At 49.9% G+C, this 23146-nt stretch overlaps 2 protein-coding genes across 2 annotated transcripts in view; both read left to right on the top strand.

Annotated features, from left to right (window-relative positions):
* Positions 1 to 4041, top strand: part of SH2B2 (SH2B adaptor protein 2) — a 31247-nt gene extending 27206 nt beyond the window's left edge. The window contains exons 8-9 of the mRNA XM_077836765.1: positions 751 to 922; positions 3728 to 4041. Of these exons, the coding sequence (XP_077692891.1) occupies positions 751 to 922; positions 3728 to 4041 (486 nt within the window). The remainder of the gene's footprint in view (positions 1 to 750; positions 923 to 3727) is intronic.
* Positions 4042 to 12023: 7982 nt separating this feature from the next.
* Positions 12024 to 22679, top strand: PRKRIP1 (PRKR interacting protein 1). The gene is made up of 6 exons (XM_077836780.1): positions 12024 to 12188; positions 14079 to 14157; positions 16587 to 16687; positions 17550 to 17635; positions 19369 to 19436; positions 21940 to 22679. Exons 1-6 carry the CDS (start codon positions 12069 to 12071, stop codon positions 22050 to 22052), a joined length of 567 nt encoding a protein of 188 aa, XP_077692906.1. The 5' UTR covers positions 12024 to 12068; the 3' UTR covers positions 22053 to 22679.
* The last annotated feature ends 467 nt before the right edge of the window (positions 22680 to 23146 follow it).

Here is a 23146-nt window from a genome sequence, read left to right on the forward strand (position 1 = left end):
TGTTTTATTTTTAGAACATAATTGTTTACTAATAAACACCACTCCCCACCCCCCCGAGTTTGGTAGGAGCTGCGCAGAGGAACCTCACACTTCACAGGAGGGACTTGCAATTCAGAAAGGGCATTTAAATGTGCAGTGTTTATAAGGAATACTGCCCCATAGGGGTGAAACTAGAGCATTTTAACAGGCCACTCCACTGCAGAAAGTGGGAACTAGCCTTTGATTTCCCAGCAAATGTCTTGCATTACAAGTCAGTTGCACTTTAACTTGCATGCAGCTGGGTGAGTGTCAGTGAAAGGTCCCAGAGCAGAAGCTCTCTGCTGGATGTTCTCTTTGTGCAGCCTCTATTCCAGTGTTCTTTGGTAAAGGTGCTTTCCTTTTTATTTCCCCCTCTTCTCAAAGAACACTTCTGTTTCATGCTGCTGGTAACCCAAAAGGCCAGCTTCCCTGACCAGACGCTTTCTGAATGGGTCATAGCAACTGTTGCTTGGCAGCCAATCAGTTTCAATCAGCTCTGAAACGTGAGATCTTCCTGTTCTGAGCCAAATTGCTAGCGAAGCGGAAAAAACAATTTTGTTTGCAGATAACCAGTAGCCTTTGGATTGGGGGAGCTGTAAACGCTCTACCCAGCACATGAAGGAACCAAGCCATGTGCACGGTCTGTGGCACAAATAACACTTGGGTCAGTATCCACGGCAGTTGTGGACTTGCCCTTCGGCCCATCTGCTTCACTGCGCCCCTCTCTTGCAGCACCTCCGGCTATCCCTGAACGAGAACGGCCAGTGCCATGTGCAGCACCTCTGGTTCCAGACCATCTTCGATATGTTGCGGCACTTCCACACCCACCCCATCCCCCTGGAGTCCGGCGGCTCAGCTGACATCACTCTCCGCAGCTACGTTGTGGCGCAGGGCCCCTTCTCTGGTAGGTCACCCGGCTAGCACAGCATCCCTCGTGATCCTGCACAGGAGATGAGTGAGGAGAGCTGGAGATGGGTCAGACCTCATATCTGGATGCGATCCTAGGACTTGGGGTCAGGGCCGTCTCCAAGAGAAACGTGCTTGCACCAAGTTCCCTGCAAACATCCAAAAGAAAAAGACTCTCTCGTGTTTTCTCCTCCAGTACCATTTCCCAAAAGCTGTCCTGCTTATTCTAAGGTGTTGCCCCTATGCTGACCCTTGGGGAGTGGGGCTAGGAGCACTTCACTTAGCCCTTGAGTTCTTCTGACCAGCAGCCAGCTCAGGAATGGTGGTGTCCAAGATTCCCTGGCTAGAAGGACCAAGCTGGCTTTACAGGCTGGCACCCTTTGGTATGGGCTGGGGTGGATTTCCAGAGAGAACTTCCACAACATAATGTCTGGTACCTCTCATCCAGGGATCTCAAAGCATGGTATGAAAGTGGGTCTGTGTCTATTATCCCATTTTACAGAGAGACAAAGTGAGGGTCAGCGAGATTATGACTTGCTCAGGGTCACACAGCAAGGGATTAGAATAGAAACCCAGCATCCTGGATGTGGATGTGCCCCTTCTAGTGGTGGCCCGGACATATATAGAGGTTGAGCCTGCTACAGCCCTCGCTAGCAGATCCAGCTCCTCTTAGCTCAGGCAGAAGTGGTGCGGGCTTTCGCATCCAGAGGTCCAAGGTTCAGTCCCGGCTGACAACCATGTACCTGGCCTTACAGATGTCCAGTGTTCTGCTCTAACCACTAAAGGTGCTGCCTTCATATATAAAAAAATCTAAAGGAGCTCTGTGTGTGTATCCATCTCCATCTCCGTGAGCTGTAGGAAGAGCATGCTGGGGGCCAGTGTGTGTATTTTCTGCTCTGGTGATAAGGGATGTGCTGAGTGGCCTGTTGCACATACTTGATGAGGCAGGGAGAGTGAAATCACTTGAGATGCAATTAGGCGGGACCTTGTGGGAAGGATTTGATTACCTGTGTCCATGCGTCTGATCAGATCTTGAGGGGCTGAACAGGGCGAGGGCCCTGAGCACCTCTTGTCCGGAGGGGATGTTCTCGTTTGGGGCTGAGCTGCCTCCAAACTGGCATAGGGTGGATGCATTTAAAACCCACTCCTCAAATGAGCAATGGGGGCCATAACATGATACAGAGGTCAGTGCTCCCCTACATAGCCTTAATATGGGGCTCAGTGTTGTCTCCCAGTTCTTCCCCAGGGAGACAGGCTTCCTTCTGTCTGCATAGGAAGTGGCAGGGAGTCCAGTCCCCCAAGGACTTTGGTTTTCCCCCAAGACCTGCCTGGTTTTCTGGGGAGCCACCAGATCTGTGCAGCGTCCCCGTGCCTCTGGGCTGTTACCCACACCCCTCAATCCCTCTGATGGGGACGTGCTGCCAGGAATCCCTGCACCAGCTGCTGGCCTCCCCACACCCCGCTACTGCAGTGAAGGGGGATCTGCTCAAGATGATCCAAATGTGATGGGCCTGATCTTGTTCCAGGTCCCCATCTGGGGCCGATTGGGAAGAGGGGGGTGATAGGCCGCACGTCCCATCCAGACCCACAGAGCGCTTGTGCAGTTGGAGGTAGAAGGGGCAAAGTCACAGCGCTGGTGCTTTCTGCCCTCCCTCCCCCTCGTCTCTTGGCCCCATCGATTTTTGTGCTCCCCTTTCCCCTTGGAGGCATTTCAGCTGCACGAGCATCTCAATCCTCTGCTGTGTTAGCAATGCACAGGGCTTCCGAGGTGAGGCCTACGCAGCCCGGTGCTGTCCCAGCTGTATCTGGGGCAGGCTGGGGCATCGCCATGAGAGCGGAGGGACTGTGCCACTGTGCTTGGGGAGAAGGAGCCACCCCTGGCTGGGCAGGAGACACCCCTTTGTCCTCGGAGGCCTGCAAGGAAGGGCGCATACCTGCGCTCACCCCCTGCAGGCAATGTGGGTTGCGTGGCTTCACGCAGCAGACTGAGAGGGCGGCTGTCTCCATATTGGCCCAGACCCAAATTAACTGAGAGCAGATTCGTTCGGGTCAGTGGGAGAGGCTGGGAGGGACAGGATGTAGCTCCTGGCATCCGAGCACTGGAGTCTGAACCACTGGGGGATCTGCAGCGAGGAGCCACGGTTAAAGTGCTGGAGTGGGATTCGGGAGACCTGATGTCTTTCTCAGCTCGCCCGCTGACTTCATGTAGTGACTTGCCTGCCGTGTCTCTGGTGATCCCGCCTGCTTCCTTGCCTAGCCTGGGCGCTGTGAGGCCGTGCCGGAGTCTGCAAAGCGCTGTGAGATGGACAAAGACAATGAGCTAGCACCTTAGTCGATAGAGCAGCCCATCCCAATACCACTCTGCCCTTCCTCGCATGCATGGCCACTCCCAGGACCTGGCTCCATATTTCAACTGGTTGAGGTTAGGAGAGATCACGCCACCTAGAGTCTAGGAGTTGGAAGATCTGCAGCAGATCTGAAGTCCTGACAGTCACTGACTTGCTGGGTGACCTTGGACAAGACCCCCTCCACCTACCCCATGGGTGCCTCAGTTTCCCCACCTGTCACTTGGGGCTAATGACACTCACCTGTGTAAAGCACATGAGACTCTCTGATGACAGGTTTCATGTGAGTGCAAAGCTTATTGGCAGGGCTGTGCGGGGCAAGCATCCCTGTGCTGTATGTGCCCTGGGGACGGAGAACTCCTCTCTCCGTGGCTGCCAGTCCAGCACCGAACAGCTTGTAAAACATTCGCCCTCGTGCCTTCTCCGGGCACGTGACTCTTTTGTGTTTCACCTTGCAGATGCCAGCCCTGCCCCAGCTGTTGCCTCCCAACAGCCCAGCTGCAGGAGCGACCTCCCATCCCAACCCTACTTCTCCAGCTTTGTGCCAGGCCCTATCCAGCCCGCATCGCCTGGGGAGGGGGCTGTCGCCTCTTCCTCCTCAACCGGCCACCCTCTGTACCACCGAATGGAGGGGACCCTCAGTGCCCGGAGCCGCAGCAACAGTACTGAGCGCCTGCTGGAGTCACCCAGCATTAGCGTGGAGGACTACCACGAGAGCGACGGCTCGCGCAGCAGGACCAGGGCGGTTGAGAACCAGTATTCTTTCTACTGAGGAGTCACAGGGTGGAGGCCAGCCCTCTGTGTGGGGTGTCCTTGCCTACCAATGCAGCCGTGGCTCATGGAGATGCTCGTGCCATTGCTGATGAGCCCTGGCTCTGATCTCTGACCGCCCCCGTGGATGTTTACGTATTGCCATGGCCCAAAGCCATGGGCTGTCCCCACTCTCTTGTCAACTCTCTGGCGTGCCCCTCACCTCAGCATCCGATTCACTGGTGCCAGTCAAAAGTCGCCAACTCCATCCATCACCAGCAATGGACCTGGGCTGTCCTTTGTCCCCCTTGCACCTCGGAGAATGGTTTGAACGATGAGCAACTCCACCAGCCTGGCAACCGTGTTGGGGATGTCCCAACCAAACACATTCACCGCTCCCTAGATCTGGCTCATGCTCTGAGCTCAGAAGGCCAAAGACACCAGTGCCATTAAGGGATCTGTTCTGGGGTCAGCAGTGCCCGGTCTCTGCCATTATCAGCTTGTGGTCGGTTCCCTTAACTCCTACAAATACTCTCCTGCTGGTCTCTCCATTGTCTGCAGTCGGATTGGGACTTTCCACTTCCCGCTTGGGTCTGGTAACATGCAGTGGTTCTCCTGGAACAGGAATCCATGGCTTTGATTTATATTGCTTTTCCCTTAGCTGTGCAACAGTGAAAGCATCTCCTGGCATTTCCTAGATGGAAAGGACGAGACGTTGCCAGTGTTGGAACGTAGTCAAGGACACCTCAAATGGTTACTTCCCTTCAGGGATAATTACCTTGAGTTCTGCAAACAAGACACTGCAAGCTAGTAACGTTTTGAGGTGACCTTGTACATGACAAATCTCACCAAGGTAGTTTTGTTGCTAGCAAAGAGAACATGCCCACACACACACCAGTCAGGGATGGAAAAGACCTATCAGGCTATCTGGTCCCTCTCCATTGCTATTACAAGATTGCTCGCTGCAGGAAATTTACGGGGGAGGGGTTGTCCACTTGAGTGCCAAACTAGGGGGCTTCCGCCATTCCCCAGGGGAGATTATTCCACAGCCTACTGCATCTGACTGTCGGAAAGTTTTTCCTGATAGCCAGCCCATATTTTCCCTTTCTTCATTTTATCCTGTTACTCCTAGTTGTAGCCAGGGGCCCCACCCTAAATCATTCCTTTTCCTTCTTGGTTTTTAAAATCCTACAGCTGCTTGAGGGGTAGAATAAAATCCTCCTGCCTATGTCATCTCTTAGCCAGCTTGTATCTGTGGAGTTCTGTTAGTATTTTCTTCTAAATCCATCTCCCCAGGCCCTGATCATTTGTGTTTATGTTCTCTGAACTTCCCCCAGTTTGTCAATGGCTTCTCGGTAACGTGCACATGTGTGTCTGATGCATATTCTCTCTCTTTCACGTGCATGCTCTCTCTCTCTCTCTCTCTGACACACACATACACCAACATGAAAGTTCCTGGTTGAATCCCAATCATGGCTAACCCTTGTACATTCTATTGCCAGTGCTAAGAGGAACAAGATTGCAAATGCACCTTTTGGCTAAGATGGCAAATTCAATCAGTTCCATCCCCTAGAGACCGAACTTTTAAAGTATGACATTGGCCCAGATTTTCAAGTGGTCACTTTTATTTTTTTGGGTGCTGTAGTGGTTGGGTCCCCAGCTGGAGATGCCCAGGGAACCTCATTTTCAGGAGGGCCAGGCCCTCTCTACTCTGTTAGAAGTCAGTGAAAATTTCCGCTGCTTGGTTGGGCTCCCCAAAATTAAGGCACTGAAAATCAGGGGCTACTTGTGAAACTATGGCCTATTAAACCTAACTGCTGAAGAAGAGTGAGCTGAAGAAAAGAGAGTGCTGTTTCCTACTGTGTTCATAGACAAAATAACTGAAGTGTTTGGCTGGTATGCTTTTGATTTTAATTTAAAACAAAAAATTTGTACTCATGGCTGGATGAAACTCCCCCTGGGCAGAGGGCCAGGTCTACACACCAATTTAGTACTGATATAATTATGTCAGTGGGTGGGCTGGGGCCTGGGGTGTGCATTTTTATTTGAACTGAAATTGTTACACCTGTACACCTCTAGTGTGCATGTGTGGCAAAATGGATTGAGCACTGGACTGGGATTTAGCAGACCTGGGTTCTGTTCCCAGCTCTACTATTGGCCTGCTGGGTGACCTTCGGCAAGTCACTTCCCTTCTCTGTGCCTCAGTTTCCTCATCTGTAAAATTGGCATCATGAGACCGACCTCTCCTTTGTAAAGTGCTTTGAGATCTACTGATGAAAAGCCCCATATAAGAGCTAGTTATTATTAAAGGTGCCTTATAACACTATATATTACTGCCCTTCCCATATGGGAAGAAGTTATATGGTGTAAGCATCTGTCTGCCAGTCTAACAGAGTCCACCCTAGGGAGGACACTGCAGGTGTTGTTAAAACAGCACAACTTGTGTGTGTAGACAAGGCCTTGAGTCCCACTTAAGGGTTCCTTTGGCATTTCTGTGGTGGCTTCTTTCCTGAGCCAGCAAAACGTGTCCTCATCTTCCCCCCTTCCAGTGGTCATTTCTCCCAGCTTTCCCCTCTCCTCCCTTCACCGCTACTTGCAAAGGCAAATAATGGGTCTTCTGGGCCAGCCTTCTGCACCACCTGCTTAAGAGTTGTGCTCCTAAAGCAGCATTAGGGGAGGGGAGGGGAGCCTTTGGCTGCCCATCCCCCGATGCTTACAGCCACTTCTGCTTTCAAATGATCTGGAAGGGACAGCGGGAGGGGTTTGATTTAGTTTGGGTTTTTCATTTGCCTGCTGCAGCAGCCCAGCCTAGACGGGGGGGTCACATACAGAGGAGCCCGTGCAATATACAAACAGGGGGCACCCTGTGCTGCAAAGAAAGGCAGGGTTTTCTTCGGTAGCGAGTTTGAAATGGACCTGCTCTGTTTGCACACCCAAGGAACTGACGGGGAGCATCCAGATATTGAACGGTTGCTGTCATTCTCCTTCTCCAGAAAGACTCGGCGAGCTGATCAGACAGAGGCAACGCATTGCCTCGCAGCCCTTCCCCAGCTGGCTGCTCGTTCCCATTCTGCCTTGGGGGTGGGGTAGGCAGGAAAGGGGGTAGCAAATGATCTACAAGCAAATATGTTGATTTGTAAATAGGGGGAAGTAGGGAGAAGTGTAATGTTCTGTAGAATAACCACATTTATTTAAGCAACTTGTAAAACAAATGGGAAAATTGAGTTCCAGTTTTGAAATAAAACCACTTGAACCAAGACACTGCATTGAAAGTGATTATAGGGGCTTCCCTGGATTTGCTATAAGACTGCTGGCTGCCATATTAGCTTCTCCGAGCGTGTACCTAGGTGCTGTAACTAGGGGTGCGGCAGCATTCCTGGCTCGAAATGGTTTCCATCATATACACGACTTACAGTTTGGTAAGAAGTCCCAACTGAGATATGGGCTGCATTATGCTTGGGGCTGTACAGACATAGAGCAAGAGATGGTCCTTGTCCCAAAGAGCTTCCAGCCTACACAGGGTGGGAAGGAAGTACCTTTTGGCTGTTTAACAGCTGGGGAAGCTGATGCACAGAGCGATCATGACGTGCCCAAGGTCACAAAGGGAATAAACAGAATTGGGAATAGAACCCAGGTCTTGTGGCTCCCCAGCTGGGGCCTTAACCACAAGACTCTTCTTCCTCTTTCACATGCAGCACTGACAGTGGCCTCAAATGGCAGTGGCTGGAGCACTGTTGGGCACCAAAGCACTTCAAAGTGGTCCATGGAGCTGTGCCAACGGTGAAGCTTCTGTGCCATGGATCTGAGCTGCTTCCTGCTCATGGTAGCCTGTTTTTGGAGGTGTTTTGTGAGCTGCTAACCTCAGCCAGCCCCCTGCTCCATTGCTGTCTTTGTCACATGGGTCACCGGTAAATTCAGCGTGGTCAAACCGGCAGAGGATTCCATCATCATGCACACTCCGTTAGCATCCCTGACCACATCTCCCTTGCCAGAAGCCTACGTTGACACGTGCTCTCCTTGCAACCAGTTCAGCACACAGCTTTGGCTGTGTAACGGGTTCCCCCTTGGTAGGTCCTCCCGCTCTTTCGGCCATAGGATCTCTGAACGCTCTGCCCTAGGTGCTACTGGCAGCTATCTCCTCTGGCGCCGACGTTCTCCCCGCTGCTGAGGCACTGTCTGGATTTTCCCAGAATGCCCTGGCACAAGCACAGTTAGGCAGCGCGATGAGGGCCGTGGCCCAAGCCCGGCTGACACCTGGGTACGTCTCAGAAGAAAGCTGCTCAGCCCTGTTTCTTGTGAACAAGTCAGGTGATTGGGTTGATTAAAAACCCCACATTTGCAGTACAGACAGGACCGTGGCCAGTTCTGGGTAGCTCCTCAGTCAAGGCCCAGACAGCTGGTAAAGCAATAACACTCTCAGGAAAAGCAGGATGGAATCCTTGGCGCTAGGAAGCTCATATTGCTGGATCCCTAAGGCAAGCACCAGGGACCATTACATTGTGTGCTCTTGCGTATTAGTAAGTTATTCATGCCCTGGTGTGTTGGTGAACTGGAACCTCCTGCAGCAGGAATGAATGAATGGTCGGTTGTGCTGGAAAATAATGTTCTGTCCTCTTACAGGATTCCTGGGAAGCTGAGAGAAGGACACCTCTGTCCACACTCTCTCTCCCAGAGAGATCTGGGAGTAGAAAAATGTAAGAGACAAGCCAGTGATAGCGTAGCATACTGGTTTATTTGTATGAGCCCCACTGCCCTCGGCTGGATGGAATCGGAAGTGCTGTAGTGTGTGTGATTACTAGGGCAGAGACTGATTTACAATTAACCTGAGAACCCTCAAAATCAAAGGTTTTCACATTTCATTCACTTAGATATTGCAAAGCTCAAATATCAAAAATGGACCTTTCTGCCCCACCTCCCCATCTAAATGCAGGAGCATGTCAGAGCGATAACAAACTCAGTTTCTTTCAAGAATGCTCCCATTTTCAAGAAAGTGCCTCCCAAATGCAAACGTTTGTTTAGACCAAGAGCAGGGTTGTGGGTTTTTTTTCCCTGTTAAAACATGCAAATGTTTTCCTGTTCTGATGTAAAACCTGTCAGGCTGCAGTCAGCACAATTCTGGAACTGATCAAGGCCCCACCACAAAGCTGTGAGTCATTATGTGGGTTTTTTTTAAATTTCACAAAAGAATATTTGCTATTTTTGCACAACCCTGACAATGGTCTTGCCTCCAACGAGTATCTTAAAAATAACAAGCAAGGACCAACTGCACTGTTGGCTCTAGGGCAATTTCCTAGGGACGTGTGGTTTGTGGGCACACCGTGCTCACTGCTCTTTCCACATACTGCATATATGGGCTCCTTTAGATGACCAGCAAAGTGGCTGTGATTTTTTTTTTGTGGTCGTACGTTGTTACAGGTGGAAACCACAGTTTGGACTATCTACACAAACAAGCTAGCCAGGTCCATGTTTGTAGCTATTTCTACACTCCCAGTTGACACTCCACCTTTCTTCATTAGGAGATAGCGCCCCCAGAACCATGAGCTGACAGCCAGGCAGTAGTTCCCAATATTGAAATGTTTATCTTGGACTTACAGCTTTGTAGAGGTGGCAGCTGCAGTGATGAAGGAACAGGGCATCGTAGGGCAATTGGAGTGGCCAGTGAGCATCCACCTATCAAGCGATGCAGAGGGACTGGCTGGGTGTCAGTGGATTAGTAATGATACTGTATATAGCACTTTCATCTCCAGGCTGCTTGTGACTGAAAATGGACCACGGGCTATTCCATGGCTTGTAGGAAATGAGCTGGTTTCCGTTCAGTGGACAGGTGTCCACATCACGGGAGCCACCATCCCAACTGGCACTAACTGGCCCATTTTCTGGCAGTCTTAGCTGAAGGCCCAAGGGCTGACCGAGCCATGGAGACAGGACTGCCTCAACAACATGCTGGGCAGTCAGCTGGGGGCAGGTTAACTTGCTCCTGCCTGGACTGTGGCTGTCAAGACTTCAAGCTCTGGTGTGGTCAGCCATTTAGGAACTCTGCCCGCACTAAATTCACACCGTTCTTTTTAAAATCAGTTTTGTAAGACCAACACAACTCATAAACCAGTGTGATCTCTAGATCAGCCTCAGAGGAGCTAAAAAGGTGCTACTTTTGTTTAAAAAGGTGTAAACATAGAGGGGGCTGAACCAGAAAGCCAGCTCCACATCCTCTGTCTTTTTTGGAGGGGTTCAATAGTAGATCCGGATTTTGTAAACGGTCCTTAAATTTATAGAGCTGACCCAAAGCTCTCCCCCTGCACATCCCTTGCACCTTTAGGCCATCTGAGATCTGGATCCAGATTCTGCAGCTTCTGCCAATCTTGGTGTAAAATACAGAAAGGCATGTTCCCCTCTTCCATTGCACCTGACCTCTAGTAGCTAATTTTGGCATGCACCCAGCCTAAGTGAATGTCATGCCATTTCTGTAGCACACAGCAGACTGACAAGGAATTTGGCTTGCGTACGAAGCTTGTGTCCCAGCCGGGCTCTGCACTGACTCCCGGTTCTTGACTTCCAGCTGTTGCAGTGGCTAAATGTTGCTCAGGTTTATAGTCTCCCTGTTGGTAAAAGCCTTGTGCCTTCAAAGGCTGTGAAAGGGGATGTGCATGGTGCAGGCTCAGATGCAGTGAGCTACCTCAGTGCCTTCTTTCCCATACAGATTGCCTACGTTCTTGGAAGCAGCTTCCCTCAAGCCACCGTCATCTATCACTGTTTGTGCACAAAAGCCTGTGATGTGTCGCATGGAGCGCTAGTTAATTACTGAAGTGACACGAACAGATGGTGCAAGCAGCAATACAGGGAGGTGCTAGGAAGTACGGTCTCGCTTCCATTGTCACCGAGGTAGAAATTTGGCACGGGCAGGTATGCTGGTGCAAAACGCACTGAATTGCAGCCCGGAGCCTCTGCAAAGTGGATGTGCACAACCACAAGCAGCCACAAAACACAGCCAGAATGTGACCTACTTTGCAAACGGAGGCCACTTGTCTCTGGCATGTCTTGCAGGACTCTGGGGACAAAACTCAGGTCAGCATTGCTGCTTGAGGAGAGTAGAAGGTTACTCTGTTTGGGCTACAATAAAAACCAATCAAACAAACTCAGCTTTGAAAGCAAGAGAGTCAGAAGTTTGATCTAGTAGCTAGAACACAGGACTGGGGCTTAAGAACAACTGAGTTGTAATCCCAGCTCTGCCCCATGTCCTGTTGTAGGTTTGGGCAAGTCACGTAAACGTTCTGTGCCTTAGAGCTGAGCAATGGGGGTAATCCTACTTACCCTGTAGAGGGTTAACGATAATATCTGGAATATAATAATATCTGGAAGGTGCTTTGGACGTGAAGGGTGCTCTATGACTGACGATCATCATTATTAAAACTCCAGTGCTTTGCAAAACCTCAGCAAAAAGAAAAAGCCCCCTACAGCACTAATAATAATGCAGCTGTAGATCGTCATGTACTTTACATGATGTGTGTATTTCTTTACTTTCTTCCGCTGTGTCTACTGCCATTTCCTGCCCTTGCCAATACAGGTGAGGTTGTAGGAGGGTAGCAAGGGTGAGAACTAAGCTGTAGACAGGGTCCCAGCATTTAAACAATTGTGTTGTTTAGACCACCGGGGCTAGACTGGCTCTGAGCCGGCTGAACAGTTGAGCGTCCAGACACGGCTTAAAGGGCTGCGAGTGGCAGGGACGGCCCTGCTCTAACCCCGCTGGTGCTGGGTCTAGGAGGATGGCTCAGCTCTGGGATTAGCTGCCTGGGGGCTGTGTCTACACTGTCCACGCTACAGCGCTGTAGCGCCGGTGTGTAAACACCGCGGCCCCGGGGGCGAGCCGGAGCCCGCAGGCGGCCCTACGAGAGCACGGGCGGGCCCCCGGCTCTGAGCGGCGAGGAGAGCTCCGCCGCCCGCCCGGGGCTGGGCTCGGCTCGGCTCGGCTCGGCTCATGAGCCGCGGCCCGTCGCCGCCGGGACGTCATCAGCAGGGGCCGGGCGGGCCCAGCGCTGCCGGCAGAGGCCGGAGATGGCGGCGCCCTTGGCCCCGCGGCCGCCCCGGCCCCGCAAGGAGCCGCAGCCGCTGGTCATCCCGCGGAGCGCGGCCGAGGAGCAGCGGCTGCGGCTGGAGCGGCTCATGAAGAACCCGGTGAGCCGCGCCGAGCCCCCGGCCCGACCCTCCCTGCCTTACCCGGCCCGACCTCGCCCCCCGGCCCGACCCTCCCTGCCTTACCCGGCCCCGGCCCGACCTCGCCCCCCGGCCCGACCCTCCCTGCCTGCCCCGGCCCCGGCCCGACCCTCCCTGCCTTACCCGGCCCCGGTCCCGGCCCCGGCCCGACCTCGCCCCCCGCCCTGGCTCGACCCTCCCTCCGTTACCCGGCCCCGGCCCGACCCTCCCTGCCTTACCCGGCCCCGGCCCGACCTCGCCCCCCGGCCCGACCCTCCCCTCCTTACCCGGCCCCGGCCCGACCTCGCCCCCGGCCCCGGCCCGACCCTCCCTCCGTTACCCGGCCCCGGCCCGACCTCGCCCCCCGGCTTGAGCCGGCACCCACTGACCCTTCCTCCGGGCCCGGACCGGCGGCCTGAACTGCCCCGGCCCCCACTGACCCGCCCCGGCCTGACCCTCCCTCGCGGCCCCGGCCCGGACCTCCCTTCCTTACCTGGCCCCGGCCTGACCTCGCCCCCCGGCCTGAGCCGGTCCCCACTTACCCGCCCCGGCTTGACCCTCTCTCCCGGCCCCGGCCCGTCCCACACTGAACCACCCCGGCCTGAGCCTCCCTCCCGGCCCCGGTCTCCCGGCCCCGGTCTCCCGGCCTGACCCACCCCGGCCCCCACTGAACCGCCCCAGCCTGACCCTCCCGGCCCCCCGGCCCCCACTGACCTGTCCCGGCCCCCCAGCCTGAGCCGGCCCCCACTGACCTGCCCCGGCCTGACCCTCCCTCTTGGCCCCGGACCCCCGGCCTGAGCCTCCCTCCCGCCCCCCCCAGCTTGAGCCGCCCCCCCCACCCTGGCCCCGCCCTGGCCTCCCAGACTGACCCGCTCCCTGCTGACCTGGCCTGGCCCCTGCCCGACCCCGGACTGACCCGCCCCCCCTCCCAGCCCCCTGGACTGATCCCCATCCCAGCCCCTGACCTGACCAGCCCCCCCAGCTGACCCGCCGCGACCGAGTCTTCTGGCCTGGCCCCCGGACTGACCCACTGCACCGAGCCCAGACTGATTCTTTTCCCCCCTTCTCCCCTTTCCCCCTGCCCGGGGTACCCCAGCCCCCCGTCTCCTGAACCAAACTCCCTTTCCCTGACCCTCCTCCTTCTGCTGGGTGGCTTGGACCACACCCCTCTCCCACAGGACTGGTTCCACCTGGTACTGCCCCCACCATCTCTGTCCTGGGGCACCCTGATCCCACCTCTGGGAACTAATTCCCCCTTGCTGCCCAGGACCATCCCAACCCTTTTCCCCAAACTGAAGTTGCTCCCTGTGATGGGGGCCCAAACCGACTCCCTGGGACTGGGTCCCCAGCAGGAACAACCTCTCTCCTTGTGCTGGAGGCCTGGATCAACCCCCCGCACCCCACCCAGGACTGATCCCCTATACCCCTTGGCTGGGGGCACCTCAGTCCCTCCTTCCCGGCAGACTGATTCCCCCATACCTCTGTGATTGGGGCATCCTGATTCTCCTCCCCCCCCCCCCCCGCCTGGGGGGGGAACTGGTTCCCCCATGCCCTGTCTTGGGTAGACACCGTAACCCTCCTTTGTGTTTGTTGGGAGGAAATCCCAAATTCAGTATGTTTGTGGTGGGGGAGGTGGCTGGCACTGACCTCCAGTTCCCATTCTGGGGGTACACCCTGACTCCTGTCCCCTGGGGCCACTGATCCCCAATTCTTCTGCTGGGGGAGAAGAGCTAGCACGGTTCTGCTTCCACTAAGGTCTGTGCTGACATGGAGAGATTCCACCATTGGGCGTGTATCAACTTTCGTTAATGCATTAAACCTTCACTCTCTGCCCAGAGGAGATATTGATGGTTGGCTTGTTTCTTATTGTAGGATAAGACTGTTCCAATTCCTGAAAAACTAAATGAATGGGCACCACGCCCTCCCCCGGAATTTGTGAGAGATGTTATGGGTAAGGGCACTATTCTTCAGTTTTTTGATCGAATGGCCTAATCCTAGATGAATGTGTAATAAAGGCCGGGGAGAGAGCTCTTCTGCTGTCTACCTTTGTTAAGAAAAGCAGCCAGGGACATGCTTTTGGTCACATTTTTCCAAGTTCTTTTTATTACTCTATGTTGTGGCTGTTTATTTTCAGAGTGAAATGTGAACAGCACCTAAGCCTCCCCAGAAAGGAGGGTGCACTTCTGACTGTGTGGGTAAAGGCAAGGTGCTGCTGTATCGATAGTAAGTAGTAACTCTATCCTCCTCTAGGATCTCAAAGTGCTTCGGAGATACTAATTCAGACCTGTTTTGGGACCGTGTCTCTGTTAAGTACTTTGCTGAATTGAGGCCTTAAAGAGGTGGTTTAGCAATCAAAGGGAAGGGACCGACCCTGCAGTGAGAGTCCGGGAGCAGGGTGATGCCAGAAAGAGGGAACTCCAAGGATCACTTTAAAAGAAAATGCGGGGGGGAGCCAATTATAACTATAATACCATTATTGCCATAAAAGGATGTGTGGTGAGTAGACTACAAAGGCTTCATTACCACTGTATTTGCTCTACCTTCCTGACTTTGTATAAGACCTAGCGATGTATTTGGAAAAGGAGGGTGGCGGTGGGGGGGAGGAGGGACTGGTCTGTGTGTGCATAGCAGGACAAGATGCCCAGTCAACCTACCATTACTTGAAACAGGGTGGGAGATGAGTGAGTCTCCATGGCCCATTCGGTTGAGACTGATGGCAAGAGGTCTAGTGAATGAATTAATGGAGGTGATGGTTTTGTGATGTGGGCTGCTGACCAACAGAAACTGGACTGAGCCACTGGGTGTCTCATAGCTCACTCTGGCTTTCAAACCGTGTTGACCTTGGCTGGATAAAAATCGATGATAAAGATATGCAGTTACCAACTTGTGATGGTCTTTACTTCCTACAATCCCTCAGTCAGTTGTATCCCATAGGCATCCATTTGGGAGCGTCTTAGACCAGGGACATTTTTACAACTGGAGTTTTGTTAAACTCAGTCTCCAAACACAAGCCCCAGGGCTGCTGAGTCCTTTCAGAGCTCAGTGGACTCTGCTGCTGCACCCTGGGCCATTCCCTTTGATCTCCTCTGCAGATGTCAGTGCTTAAAGGGGCAGAATTTAGGTGAATCTTACTCTGACCTTCCCTTAGGAGGTGCTATGTATACAGTGTGACACGTTTTGGGCCCTTTGGGGTGTCGCCTGATGTGCTGGGGTGCCACTGAGTCAGCCTATTCTGCCAGCCTGGGTCCCCTTTACCCGGCCTTGCTGGGGCTAGGCTCACAAGCCTCTTCCAGCCAAGCACACAGGTAGGGCCACACCCAGATGCACAGAGAGATAGAGATCCGCTCTGGAAAGAGTCAGCCTTAGGGGCTTGCCCCAACACTCTGGTGCCCGCTCCCTTTAAGGGGCACAAACCCAAAGGTTTTATGAAGTTCACCCCTGCCCTCAGTCTGGAGGGAAATATGCCCAACTTCTTCCTCCCCACCCCTGGTTAGAAATTACCTAAACTGGGTTATATTATAAACAAGAAATAAGCGTATTAACTACAAAAGGTGAATTTTAAGTGAATATAAGAGATAGAACAAAGCAGATTACCGAGCAAATAAACCAAAGTACGCAAGCTAAGCTCAATATACTTAAGAAACAGGTTACAAAATATAAATTCTCACCCTAAATGTTATTTTAGGCAGGTTGCAAAGTTACTGCGATTCAGAGTTCCAGTTATAGTCCTTTTCAGACTGGACCCCTGTCTGTCTGCTTCCCCCCCCCCCGCCTTCCCTTCAGGTGGCTTTAGCAGTCCCTCGTCTTGGGCAGACAGGCCATGGAGAGGAGGAGCCACATTTGCCTTCCTCCCCACCCTTAAATAGGATTTACATAAGGTGGGAGTCCTTTGTTACCCAACCTTGACCCCCCCCCCCTTCCCTTCCAGTGGGAAGTTACAAGAAATCCCAGGTAATGTTTAGTATCCGGTGACAAGACCACCTGACTCTGTAGTATCACAGTATGTCCGCAGGAAGGCCAAGCCTTTTCACAGTCCATTGTCCTCGCTGGTGGGTCATCAGCCTCGTCTGACTTTTCAAATTTGTTGTACCTGAAATGTTAGCAGTGGGCATCGCCCAAAGTAGCATAGTTGAAATACAGATACGTAGTCAATATTCCTAACTTCAGATACAGAAATGACATAGGCATACAAATTGGATAATCACATTCAGTAAATTATAACCTTTCCAATGATATCTTACATGAGCCATCTTGCATAAAGTACATCTCAATTATGTCCTATTCATATCATAAGCATATTTTCATAAAGAATATGGAGTGAAACGTCACATACAATACTAAGAGTAGCAGACTATCTAATGATCCTTGTGCCATTGGCAGGTTCTAGCGCCGGAGCCGGCAGTGGGGAATTCCATGTGTACCGACATCTTCGTCGGCGAGAGTACCAGAGGCAGGATTTCATGGATGCCATGGCTGAGAAGGTAAGCGGGCCCCTTATTGCGGTCAGTTGTCTGATTACTCAGTGTTCATTGCACTCTTTTTCTAAGAGTGTGAAATCAGATGAACTTCAAGGTGGCTGTTTTTCCTAATATGGGATATGTGTGGAAAACCAGCAATAACACATCTGGCTCTTTGCATCAGACCATGCCATCTTCTCTCTGTAGTGGGGGACCCTGCTGGAGGTGGACTAAGCCAGAATGCTTATGCCCCCGTTCCCAGTTATGACTTTAAAATGCTTTAAAAATCAATAGAAACATGAGTAGATTCTTCCCAGCCAACAAAGTGAGCAGCATTGGTTATGCTTCCTTGGTCAGCAGCCCTCGACTTACAAGGACAGCATCAAAACAAGTACTTCTATAAAGTCAGGAATCAAAAACTGCACGCTCCTGGGCTTGCTCTTAAGGCCTGGACCAGGGATGCATTAGCACTGCTGTCCCATGGATCTTTGTCCTTCAGTTGATTCCCCCTTTCAGCACATCTTTCAAAGTCAGTTGATTCATATGTTGCTGCTGATGTCTTCCATGTTGTTCCCTCATTTTTTGCTATATAATTTTCTAGGACCGAATCCTCAGGTTCTTGCTGCAATTGATGTTGATTAGGTCCCCACCCCTCCCCTTTCCCCTTCCCCTCTCAGTTAAGGATCTTGGAATTTGGCTGTTAAATTTTATAAAGAACATTTTTTTCATCGATACACATTTTTAAATATAAAAAGGCACCCACACCAAACCTGCTGGCAAATCTTTCCAGTGTGTCTGCTAAGAGACTTCTCCCTACATTGAAGTATAATTTATATAATCACATTTTGTTTAGATTGTAACCAAAATGTCATCTGGTCAATTGCAGCAAAAACTGGATGAGGAATACCAGAAGAAACTGGAGAAGAATAAGATGATTGCAGAGGAGCAGACAGCAAAACGCAGAAGGAAGCGGTGAGAGCAAACTGTTCCCAGGAGACAGAACGTAGAAACTCTAAATGCTTTATGTCCTGGCTGTAGCTACATACTTTGGCTAAATGCTGTCTTCCGCTGTCCAGATCTTTCAGCTCAGATGTCTGGCTACAGAGATCAGTTTCAAAAGTGTGGCCATTAAAAGTTTCTTAAGTGAGTGTCTGTAGCACTTGGCGCCAAGAACTTTAAGTTCAGAAAACAACTGTGCATCTTGAGTATTTGCAGGGGTGCGAGCCTGCAGGGAAAAAGCCGACAACTTTGTAGAGCAGCGTTCCATATAAATCAACATGATTTATCCAGCTCCTTGTTTCATGTGGATGCTCAGAAAGACTGCAGATCAGATTTACTACGTTAGTTGACTATTTAAGTCAGCAGTACTGTGTGTGCTCTCTTATACCAGTATTGAATTTAGCTCTGAAAATATACCAAATATATGGTTTCAGAGTAACAGCCGTGTTAGTCTGTATTCGCAAAAAGAAAAGGAGTACTAGATAAGATATTACCAGCAGGAGAGTGGGGTGGGGGGAGAGAAAACCTTTTGTAGTGATAAACACCCTTTTTTTTTCATGGTCTGTGTGTATAAAAACATCTTCTGTATTTTCCACAGTATGTATCCGATGAAGTGAGCTGTAGCTCACAAAAGCTTATGCTCGAATAAATTGGTTAGTCTCTAAGGTGCCACAAGTCCTCCTTTTCTTTATACCAAATATATGGAACCACTGGTTAATGTGAAATATTTAAAACCACATTATAACTGACTGCCATCCATCAGCATGTATGAGATTGACACACACAAATTCCTGTTAACAAGCGTGCTCCAGGAATTGTATCGGAATGATGGAGGCATGTGAAGTCTGCAATTTTTGTTTAGTACAGTGTCTTTTTAAAACATCCTGGCAACCTAGAGGACTGAATTTTCAGAGGTGTTGAGCCCCTGCAGCTTCTATTCACTACCACTGGAGGCCAGTGTTCAGTTTTCTAGTGCCTGAAAGGTGCTACCAGCTGTTGAAAGGCCTGTGAAATTAGTTGCTGGTCTCAGTTAATGTATCTGCACAAGTATCCACATCACAAACAGCCTTGTCACCCTTGACTCTTACTGGTCCCTTGTTAGCATTCTTGACATAAGGGCCAAGGAGAGAATGAGTTCTGGAGACTGAAATTCCCTCCTACACCTAGAGGTGCTGCCTTTAGGGTAGAGCTGAAGCATGCTGCTGGGGAGATGAGTTTGTAATAGTTCAGTGTAGTTAGAGAGATGATTTCAAGTTAAAAACTTGTATATAAAAAATTTAACACCTTTTTTTTTTTTTTTTTTTTAAATGTTCGGCTTTTAACAAACTGACTTTGCCATTCTGTTCGCTTTTTGGGCTTTTTATCTTGGATAATGAAAATAGATGAGTCACGTTCATTTTTGTTTTGTGTCTGTTCCATTTTCAGGTTCTCCTGTACTAGCATGTGGGTTGCAAGTCCCGCAGGGAAATGGCTAAAAAACAAAGTTTTAGGTTGGAATAAAAATCACTTGGGAACATTTCTGTTGGTCTTGTTTTGTCAAACTTCACTCTCACTAAGCGGAAATTTGAGGCCAGATTTGACCTGAACTTGGCTTTTAAAGGCCAAGTTTCAAACCTGACAGCAGCATATCGTCTAACACATTAAAATGTGCCACGAGATCGAAATGCTGGAATTTGCACACTCAAGTGTGTTTTCTTGTTTTACAGCCAGAAGTTAAAAGAGAAGAAACTGCTGGCTAAGAAAAGTAAACTTGGGCAAAAGAAGCAGCAAGAAGGTCAGTGGAATAGAGTTTTCCCCTTTTTGGGGGCTCAGTTCTGCTCTCCAATACAAGGGCAATAGCTGACTTTTTTATTTTATTATTTTTTTTTTTCCCACTGCTGAGCCTGCAGTTTGTGCCTGTGTGGTGGAGGACAAGCTAAGCTGTTAAACTTGAAATTTCAGTATAATTTTCAAAATCCCCATTGAAATTCACTTAGGAGGGGACTAAGCTGTAAATCACGTGGGATATGTCCATGCAGCAGCTGGGGGAGACAGACACGCTGGCTCTGCTCCAGCTAGTGGACTAACAGTAGCTATGTGGACAGAGCGGCACAGACTCCCCCACCACAATACAGACCAAGAGGGTTGAGCGGGCATGTACGCGGCCCACGCTGCAATGTCCACACCGCTATTTTTAGTGTGCTAACTTGAGCAGAACTAGCGTGTCTGTCTGTCCGGGCTGGGAAGCAGCCTCCCTGTTGCAATGTGGACATATCCTTAGGTGCTTCTGAAAATGTTACCCTTCATTCAGAATATCGCAGACCTACAAACTGGTTCCATTTGCTCCTTAACTGCAGCAAACGTTGGTGTTTTCCTCAGGTGATGCTGTTGCAAATATTTTGGCTCAGTCAAACCGAGAACTTGCAGAATTAGAGCATTTTACAAAAGGCATTTTTTAAAAGGAATCAGACTACATAAAAATAGTCTTGCGCATTGAGGACAGGACAGAAAAATTAGAACCACACTGAGGAAAAAACTTCATACTGTGTGGCCAGCCAGAAACTGACTTATGGTAGGTACTGCTTATAAAAGAGTGGTCTATTCAGTACCAGCTGTGTTCCACATATAGAAAGAAACATCCACAATTCTATAGTTTTTCTGTTTAAATCTGGAAAATTAGGTATTTTAGTAAGATCAAGATCACTGATTTGAGAATCCAACGCTTGCTGACTAGGTAGCCCTAGCGAGAGCACTATAACTTTCTTTTCTTAGAAATAACTGCACTTTGTGGCTTTGAATTATGATTCCACAGGAAGTCTTTGAGGGCTGTAGCTATGCTGACAGGTTTGCTAGATGTGTGAGTATTTCTGCTTTTAAAGAACACATCTATTTGAACCTGACATTTGCCAGCCTGTGACCTATTAAATCAGAGGGTCAATCCTTGGCGTACTTCCTCTGAAGTGACACTACAGGTGGATTTGGTCCCTTTGAACTCAGTTCGTTACTTTGTTGTGGAGCTTGATCTTGAGGGGAATGTAAATTTCAGTGTCTTTATTTTGACTAGTGTCATATTTAACTAAAATTATGTACTGGTGAGGGTGGAATTTGCTGCATCAGGGACTGGTGATGTGATGAGGAGTCTTTCACATCTAGGTTATTGGTCTGAACTAGCATCACAGTTGGCTCTAACTGGCAGCTGTCTTGGAAGCCTCAGCAAAGATCACACTCCCCTCTGTCTTCTAGAGAGAGCCCTTCCAAAGCAAAGTGGAAGCTTATTGGTTGGATTGGGTAGGGAAGCTTGTTCTCTGAATAAATAGGATTTCAGTCTCCAGGACTGTGAATCCAACTACTGTCGCCTTCACTTTGGTTTTTTTTAAATAAAGTATGGTGCCTAATATCAAGTGGCATTACACAGCTTCACCAGTTGGTGGTATCAAACTACTAAAAAAATAAATGCTGTGTGCAAGGGTTGGCGCTTGGGATGAGTACTGTTGTGTCCTAAACCAATTCAGGTGCAGGAGCTGGAGAGGGGTGATAGGAGGGATTTTTGGATCAAGGGTCATAGAATCATAATCCTAGAATATCAGGGTTGAAAGGGACCTCAGAAGGTCATCTAGTCCAACCCCCTGCTCAAAGCAGGATCAGTCCCCAGTTTTTGCCCCAGATCCTTAAATGGCCCCCCAAGGATTGAACTCACAACCCTGGATTTAGCAGGCAAATGCTCAAACCACTGAGCTATCCCTCCCCCTATTTTATCCAACCAAAGGTCATCATTGGGGTTCTAAATGGTCCCAGGTCTGGTCCTTCTCCAACAGATTGAAACTTGGGACGCTTTTTCATGAACCTGGTTTGCAACGCATACCCCCAAAGAGCTCAGCATACTCCTAAGCAAGGCCAAACCTGTCAATCTGTTGCAGATCCCAGCATAGTTATAATAGCTGTGATCTTGAACGGGCATTACCTAGTGGTACGAGGAGTGCTAGTAATTAGGAGCAATGGGATACAATTAAGAAGATGTAGCTGCAGGTGGGTGAGGGAGTATTCCTGACAGTGAGATTTTTCGGGTGCACCTATCATTTCACTTGGAAGCCTGTCCCATGGGGCCTTTAAAATTTAACTGGACCAAGTGTTGGTAAATACACGGTAGAGAGCAATCCTGCAATGACCCTTTAGGATTGGACAAGGTGGGTAACCTAATAAACTTTTTCTCTTCTAATTTCTGAGGTTAACCTACTGTTCAATACATTGGCATGGAAGCATTGTTACAGGTAATCAACATGTTCTCTTTACCCTTTTAGAGTCTGACCAGTCTCAAGAGCAACAGACCAGTGAGGAAGAAGATGAGGATACTAAGGAGGAGGAAGAGAAGGAGGAGGATGTAGAAGAGCCCAGCTTTGTGATGGGAAGATGATGATAATGCAGTGGCAGCTGGAAACAACGTTCATTACTTTATGTTCAGGAACATAGAAGCTTTCATCTCAGCTGGACAGAACCCATTAGCATATATTGTACCTGCTTGACAGTGGAGGTGTGACCTTCACATCTGAGTCCCAAAGGCTTTTGGTAGAAGGCTGCCAAATAAGAGTATTTTCATAACTGCTTGTATAACTGCTGTGCAGTCTGCTATAAGGTTGCTCTAACGAGACAGCCACAAGCCTGCGTTACCCTAGAGTTCTTTCTAGCATGGCCCAAAGTGTTTTCTGGCTGAGATCTAAAACATATCCATCAACGTTTAGGGCAGAGTCTACCCTGAAGGCTGTGTACACAACATTCATTGAAATCAATAGGAATGGGATGTATGACTCTGAGGGCAGAATTTAGCCTGAAGTAAAGATTGGTCTGGGCCTAAACTTCCCCACACTGTGAGTGTTTTCAATTTGGGGTTTTGTATTGGGCCCGTCTCTAACCCAAATAAGTCGGTTTCTGTTGCTAGACGGGTGTGAGAGGTATTTAAACAGAGGAACCCTTTTTTTTATTGCTCAGATGTGCCCTATTACTTTCTTTTAAATTTTTCTAGTAATAAAAAGGGAATGTCTGATTTCCTGTCTGCTCGTATTTGAATGTGATTTAACTAAAACAAGAACCTCTTGCTTGCTGATTTTAAAGCTAGACTGAGGAGTTTTTAAAGTGCATGAACAATACTTTGTTTCATGGAGGTGGGGGGGGAAGCGTGTGAAATTCCAGAAAATCTAGAGTTACGGTAAAGGAGAAATACTTAACACTATGTGGCAATGCTGGGCCATCCCAGCCATGTTTGGATTAAGGGACAAAGAGATCAGTAGTGATACTGACGCTTAACATGGAAATAACAGAGTTGAGAGTGTAAGGAGTTGCTGTGTATACTGTGCCTTTAATTTTCTGAGAGGAGGAACTTTTTCTTCTAATTTTTCCAAAAGAAAGTAGGTCTGTAAACACTACAGAGCCAGTCATCTCTTAAGGGGGAGCAGCGTCTCTTTCTGTCCTGCTTTGAACCTTGTGTTGCTGTGTTAAATATTTTGCAGTCCT

Source organism: Eretmochelys imbricata, chromosome 17 (assembly GCF_965152235.1).
Source record: "Eretmochelys imbricata isolate rEreImb1 chromosome 17, rEreImb1.hap1, whole genome shotgun sequence".
Taxonomy (NCBI): domain Eukaryota; kingdom Metazoa; phylum Chordata; order Testudines; family Cheloniidae; genus Eretmochelys; species Eretmochelys imbricata.